The sequence below is a fragment of the Sinocyclocheilus anshuiensis genome, unplaced genomic scaffold (assembly GCF_001515605.1).
Source record: "Sinocyclocheilus anshuiensis isolate Anshui unplaced genomic scaffold, SAMN03320099.WGS_v1.1 scaffold311, whole genome shotgun sequence".
In the NCBI taxonomy this organism is placed as follows: Eukaryota; Metazoa; Chordata; class Actinopteri; order Cypriniformes; family Cyprinidae; genus Sinocyclocheilus; species Sinocyclocheilus anshuiensis.
Window position 1 is genome coordinate 1,591,919 of NW_015549606.1, and position 7,756 is coordinate 1,599,674.

The window sequence follows — 7,756 nt, forward strand, 5'->3', positions numbered from 1 at the left end:
GGTATTTTGATGTCATACACCGATCGGTCTGCACACGCAAACAAAGCCAAAACCTAGATATTAGCTGCTTTTTTGAACATTTTAGCAATTTAAAAATATTACAAAATGATTTTTTACACGGCACCCCGGTTGGGAAACACTGGTCTAAATAATGCCGCGAGTGGGGCTTGAGGAAGTGACGTCGCCTGCGTCTGCACAGTGCGACCTGATGCAGCCCCTGAAGTGAGACACAGGAAACAGAAATACTGCAAAATAATAATAATAACGTGACTAAACGAGATGAAATAACGTTATAACATTTCGTTTCGTCTCGTTTTGGTCAACGAAAATGAAGAGACATTTTAGCATAGTTTTTATTTTGTAAACCACATTTAGTCTCGTTTTTATTCATCAACAATATTGCATTATACATTTAATTATAGTCATCGTCACATGACCAGCATTTACGTTGCGTCTCGTCTCGTTTTCGTCACGTGATAAAGGTTCGTTGACGACGATATTTAGTCCAAATTTTCGTTGACGAAAGCAACACTACATGTATCCTGTTTTCCTGGATTCTTCTACAGCTAAATGTGGTGTATTTCACATATTTTGATGGAAATATGCATATGGAAATTATATGCAGATGAGGCTCTCTGCATATTAAAAAGTTATACACTTTTAGGGTAAAAGCCCTAAATGTTGTTTTTAGTTTAGCAAAGCAATTATGGAGAAACTTTCTCTGACAAAGCCCTAAAGGCAAATTTTTTTTTTTTCCAGATGGGACGTTTAACAAAGGGAAAGTGATTTTCAGTCTTTGCATGTTGCAGTTTAATTATGTATGAAATTTTCCCCATGACCACATATACCATCATTTTGTATACATTTTAATAAGAACTTATGACTTACAGGCAACAAAGACAAGACTGAAATCCTTTTAAGCACAAGCACTTACTACTGAACCCACTGGCATTTTGATTTGCAAAGTGACGTGAAATGTGACCCTGGACCACAAAACCAGTCATAAGGGTCAATTTTTCGAAATTGAGATTTATACATCATCTGAAAGCTGAATAAATAAGCTTTCCATTGACAATAATTGCTACAAATATACCCCAGTGACTTAAGACTGGTTTTGTGGCCCAGGGTCACAAATGTGAAATGAAAGTATCTAAGTCAGGAAATGCAGGTGATTGCGCTCACTCTGTTGGAGAACTTGGCCCCCCGATAGTTCCTCTGTGACAGGTTGAAAACAGTGTAATGGTCGGCATGCCGTGAGTCCAGAAAGGAACGGATATCCTCTGTGTGGTTCCTGTAGCCCATCTCCACCGCCTCAGCAGTATATGACATCACTGACAGAATGAAAGGACAATTAGGAGACTGTTATAATACTTCTTTCCAGTAGGTCCAGTTTGGCCAATACAAACAGATGAAACACAAACAACAATTTTAGCATCTGATATTCTTTAATGAAATGCATTTAAATTGGAATAACGGGGTGAGAGGGGTAAGAAATAAGCAAATACATTAAATAAGTTCAAACTGGCTGACGGTTTCCAACAGTTCAAACGGAAAGAGTACATGAGGATACACGTCTACACATTATGTGATGCATATAAATCCATCCATCTGTGAAAACCATGGAGAAAATGCAAATACAGTGGTATACAAACATGGCTATCATTCGCTACCACAGAATTATTCATTACTCACCAATAATCCGTGAGGTGATGTAGGCAATGTCCAACTCTCCTTTTGTATACCTAAATTACACATAAGAGCACATATAAACTCAGATTTGACAGCACAACATATATTCATATCCATTTTGAAGGTATAATGTTTCATTAAATTATTCTGATATTCCTAAAAATGTTAAAACTCTAATTTATCATTATGGTAAAGTTACAACCCATATTACTTAAAAAGTTGAATTAAAATGTATTTAATTGTATCTTATACCTATACAACTGTAACTATTATTCAAAAGTTCAGAGTTAGTAAGATTTTCTTTTATTTAGCAAGGACGCAGTAAATTGTTCAAAAGTGACAGTAAAGACATTTATTATGTTACAAATATTTCTATTTCAAATAAATGCTGTTCTTATGAACTTTCTACTCATCTAAGAATTCTGAAAATTTTTTATCATGGTTTCCACAAAGTACATTTTATAATATATTAAAATAGAAACTGTTATTTAAATTTGGTGAGTATAAAATACTTCTTTCAAAACCTGCCCCCAAACTTTAGGATGGAAGTGTTTTTTTCTGTCTTTGGGCATAAGTCATGAGTCTAACAGTAATTGTAGACATACTGGACAGCATTACACAACAGCCAAATCACCTGTGTAATCTGCTGAAGCGTGAAATCCCTCTAATGAGATCATATGTAAACAAGCTATTCTAAGCCTCTGTGCAAGAGGTGAATGAAATACACTACTAGTTTACAGTGTGTGTGTTTGTGTGTTTGTGCAGTGGTCTGTTTGTGTGTATGGATGTCATTCACCCTTTACATGGTGGTGGAAAATAGCATTACCAGTGTATTAGTGTGTGTAAGCGAAAGGCACATAGATTTGGAAAGAGACTTTTTTTCATCATGCTTCATGTAAATAATTTAAACACTTTAACTTAGCAGGGTTATTATGCTGTATGCATGTCCCAAACATGTTTTAATTTACAATTTTTTTTAAAGTGCAAATCATATTTATTTCATTTTTATCACAATATATCACAATTTAATTTTTAGTTTTAATAAGTTCACTATCACTACTTTGGTTTGAGTGGATGTTGCCATTTTTATTCCCCAGGTGGTTTTTAACTTCTAACATGGTGATCTATTAAGAAATATTCAAAATAATTTCTTCGTTTCTTTAGTAATTCTTTAGTAATTTCTTTGTTTATTTCTTGGAACATAAAATATACGGAACATAAAATATATTTTGAGAAACGTTTCATTTTCTTTCCATATAATGGAAGTCAGTGGTGACCAGCATTATTTGGTTACCAACATTCTTCAAAATATCTTCTTTTGTGTTCTGCAGAGGAAAGAAAGCCATACAGATTTGGAACAACATTAAGGTAAGTAAATGATGACAGAATTTACATGTTTGGGTGAACTAACCTGTTAAATAAAATTTTATGCCTTAGTGCTTTTTGTCAGAGTTTTTTAATAGACAAATATCAATTATAAAATATTTAAAAAATATATAAATATTATTTTACAATATTACCATTCATTTAAAATATAATTTGCCCATACTTAGCTTTTTATAATTATTTTATTTAATTATTTAAAATACTTATATATTTCTTTTTTACTTAAAAGTTATTCTAAAAATGTGAAAAAATAACAAAAGATTGAGTAGGTATGTCCAAACTATTGACTGATATTGGTCATTGTACATATTGCCTAATATACATGCATGAAGCATAACCTCACATACATTTAAAATATGTAAAAAAAACAAAAAAAATTAAAAATCAATACTTTTGTCACACTCTCAGAAAAAAAATGTCAAAACTGTCACTGGGGTGGTACCCATTTAAAAGGTATTAATGTATTTAGTTCAGTTACTAATACATCATTTTAAAGTACTAATATTTACCTGGTACTAATATGCCATTTAAGGGTACATAAGGTGCAATGATGTACCTTTTAGCTTTTGAATCTTAGGGTACTGACCCAGTGACAGCTTTGTATCTTCTTTCCTGAGAGTGCAGATGCCTTGTTGTAACAAACCACAAACTCTGTTTGACTGCCCATATCCTCAATATTAACACACACACACACACCTAAAAAGAGTCATTACATTGAGGAGTCCTGTTATATTAATAGCAACAATCGTTATACAAAACTAGGTCACCAGGAACTCCATCGAAAGACCTTGACTCTGTTTTCTCTGAAGTCTTACACACGAACACAAGTGCAAACATGCACAAAACAAACACACAAATTCGTTTTTCTATCATAGTGGGGAATTTCCACAGACTTCTATTGTTTTTATACTGAGCTACATTATTTGCTATGTTTAACAAGCTGTTTTCTACATTGGGGTAATATGGCTCCATGTGTGACATCTGATGTACACAAAACCATGAATACACAATGAGGACTTACGTGGCCACTTGGTTCATAACCTTGGTAGAGGTGTCTTTGATGGTGTCTTTCAGGTTGTCCTTGATGTTGCTGAAGAACTTTCCAGCACCTCCTTTAACCATATCCAGAAGTCCCCCTCCATAGTTTCCGTCCAAATCTGGAGACGGAGGGCCTTCAAATGATCATAATTTCATATCTTACAACACACATGCAGACGGGACACCACAAACACACATCTTACATGTCATGACTAGTGATAGACTGGAATAACCAAAAACCGCCAAAAAAAAAAAATGTAAAAAATAAAAAAATCAGAAAACATATATTACAAAAGTCTGGGGTTGGTAGTCTCTTATCCTCCCCAAGTCGGCATTTATTTGATCAAAAATACAATAAAAATAGTAATATTGTGAAACATTATTATTTTTAAATAACCATTTTCTATTTTAATACAATTTGAAATGCAATGAATTCCTGTGATGGCAAAGCTGAATTTTCAATGTCACATGATCCTTCAGAAATCATTCTAATATACTGATTTGGTGCTCGATAAACATTTCTTATTATTATCAATGTTAAAACAGTTGCTTTTTAATATTTTTGTGGAAATGGTCATGTATAAACTCAGCTAACCACTAGTCAAGACCACACATTATACATGCGTAAATGCTTATACAATGACTAGCATGCAGACTAAATATTGCAACATGCATATCAAACATTTTTAACAAAGATGTCTGATGCTGATCACAGAGCAAACTCAAGGTCAAAGCATGTGCTTTTTGTGTTTATCTGAAGGTTTAGTTTTCCTTGTAAATACAGTTACTATATACTCAAAGCTTGTCCACAACCTGCTCTTATAAACTATGCAAGTTTCACTAAAGCATCCTCATACTTTAAATAGGCTAATCAATAACAAATGCTACTGTATGTACAGATGTCAAATGTGCATTAGATGATGGTACGAAGTTGTGTGTAAGTGCAAGAGCCAATAAAATAGACATGAGGAAATGGAGAAAACATTGAGCACCTGGCATGTTTATGAGCGTGCGTCAGTCTAGCACACTAAACCACACCCATATTCAAAAAATCTGACTCAGCCACCTCCCACTCAGCTGCAGATTTTATACACAAGTTTAAACACAAGCATCAGTGAAGTCGAATGTTCACTTGGGTTCAGGGTTTATGCAACAATTACATATAGTGTACTGGAGAAATTATGTATTTCTGTAGGCCAAATCACAGAAATAGGATGACGAGCATTCCCATGCCCAAAACAAGCCGTCTGTGGATGAGGGTATGAAGTGAGGACTGATGGGACGTTGTTCTGCTTCTGTTCACAGACGATGAGTGAAAGGAGAATTTTAGAATAACATGACAGTCATTTATGACAATTAATTCTACAAGAACAACAGCTTGTTCCACTTGTAATGCGTCATTACGCAATTTCTTTCCAGTTTTGCGCAGTACGTTTTGATTTTGAATCCAATCAAGTGTTTACATGTCATCTTGATCAGATTACAAAAGGTATACACACCACCCTTCTGATCCAATCGAAATTTAATTCAGATCGAGCTCAATCGGACCGATTAAGGTGTTTACATGAAGGCTTTTCAGTCTGATTGAGCCATCAATCTGATTACTAACAGATTATTTGGTTGCATGTAAACGTAGTAAACGTGTGTTCATAATCACACTCTTGAAAATTATTCTAATGCAAGTTTCAGGGAAAATGTTTTTAAATAAAGATTTAAAGAGTTGTTGGAAGCTTAAGTTTAGCTTCTTATGGCAAAATTTAGGCTTAAAAATTCATAAAAGTTGTGTTTATGTGTAAAGATTATTATGATGAACAAAATATGTAAGAAAGAATTATAAACTTCTACTGGTCACAGAGCTTATTTTCTGCAATAATCTTGAAAAATTGTATTAGGTTTTTGGGTTTGGGTTTAGGTTTTAGGACAGTGCGCGGACCGTCGTGGAACGTGGACGGACGAAGTATACTTTGGGCTTAAGGACGCCTCACATACAGCTCACGAAATCAGGACTGTGTTGTATGTAAGCTATTGTGCAACAATTGCCCCATTGCAAAAACCAAACTGCATGATCAAACATTTAGATGAGATAATTATATATTTTTGAAAAATGTCAAAAAATGCCCCCTCCACTCCTCAAATTAAAAAATACCCCCCACAAGAGTCACTTGAGAGTCACTTAATTTCCCCCATTTTCAAAAATGAAATTCAAGCCTTGAATGAATGTCTGTAAAAATCCTGATTGGAGTATCACCATAAATAATTATACATGTTAAAAAGAAGGCTTCAAAGAGATCGGTATCTGTGATAGAGTCGGCAGATACTGCTTCCTGTGATCAATGATCAGTGATCGGCTCCAAAAATCCTGATCGGAGCACCCTTAGACGACTCACTCGCTTGCTTTGTTACTGACTGAATCAGTAGTTTTGAACTAATTAATTGAATGAATGATGCAATGACTCACTCATAAAGACAGTCTCTTGCCGTCACCTACTGGTGTAATCATACAACCTGTGAAAAGAGTCCACTGATCAAATGAAATGAAAGTGATCTCGATTCATACCACCAACGAGATCTTAGAGTACATGACAATGATTCAGATATGTCTAATTAACAATTTGACGTGTATGTTTACACTGATGAAATCATATAGCATTATTCATATACCATTACACTGATGTGCTTTGAAAATTCTATCTTTACGCTGCTCTTGTTTCGTTCTCAACACTGATGTCTACGGTAGTGATAAACAGAAAATAGAGATAAAAATCTGTTTTTAGGTTTTTACTGCTCTCCTGTGCTGCATTTAAGTGTAAACAAACATGACGGCAAAGGTAATCACAAACCGATGATAATAGGTAATAATCATTTAACGATGATAAAATTGATCATTATAAAAGTTTAAACGACAGTTTTGTCCTCAAATTTGTTTGGTCGAATAGCATTCCAGTACAACTGACTTTTCAATGTTAGCATCCTTTGCTTGTCTGTTTGTTTGTTTGTTTTCTGACTCCCTCATTTTCTGTTATGACAGTAGGTGTAGAGACAAATTACTTTTTATGAATGAGCTATACATTCAAACCACTCATTCATACACACTTTATTTATTTAGGAATGAAACAAGTAAATGCCTATTTATGAGTCACTGTATCATTCATTCAACTAATTCATTAAAAATTTTGTTGAAATTGATAAATTTTTTTATCCAAATTTCATACATCAGAAATATATTGTCTTCAGTGTTCGAATTGTGTCAAAGCTCTTGGGGGGGTCCCCCCCACCCCCTTCACAAAAAAAAAAAAGTATTATATTTATACCAAATAATCACTAAGCAAAGAAGAATTAAATATCTAGCCTAGGGGTGTGCGATGTTGACAAAACATGATATCTCTATATTTTCTGGGATTTTATCGATAACGATCGATAATCAGATGCTATTTTGTGAGTTTGAGAGTGTGTTGCGCTGCAGGACTGCCATGGACAGCTGACTCTGTGTGGTGGTCAGTTCACAGCAGTGACAGAAATTAATCTTTTCCAACAAGTTTAAAATGATTTTTACCCTTTATGGGCATTTTTACCTTTGTAAAGACATTTTTTTCTAGAAGTGTGTCAAATTCTTAGATTTAATCAATAAAGTCAATTCAATAAA

The 7,756-nt window shown here is 34.1% G+C and overlaps 1 protein-coding gene across 7 annotated transcripts in view; it reads right to left on the bottom strand.

Moving 5' to 3' along the window:
* LOC107659052 (putative tyrosine-protein phosphatase auxilin) overlaps positions 1-7,756 on the bottom strand; it is a 34,180-nt gene that overhangs the window by 14,434 nt on the left and 11,990 nt on the right. For 6 of the 7 annotated variants that reach the window (XM_016447859.1, XM_016447860.1, XM_016447856.1 and 3 more), the window contains 3 exons: positions 4,097-4,247; positions 1,693-1,742; positions 1,183-1,331 (listed from right to left, as the gene is read on the bottom strand). In XM_016447859.1, the coding sequence (XP_016303345.1) occupies positions 1,183-1,331; positions 1,693-1,742; positions 4,097-4,247 (350 nt within the window). The remainder of the gene's footprint in view (positions 1-1,182; positions 1,332-1,692; positions 1,743-4,096; positions 4,248-7,756) is intronic. The other variant, XM_016447855.1, reaches the window with a different exon arrangement.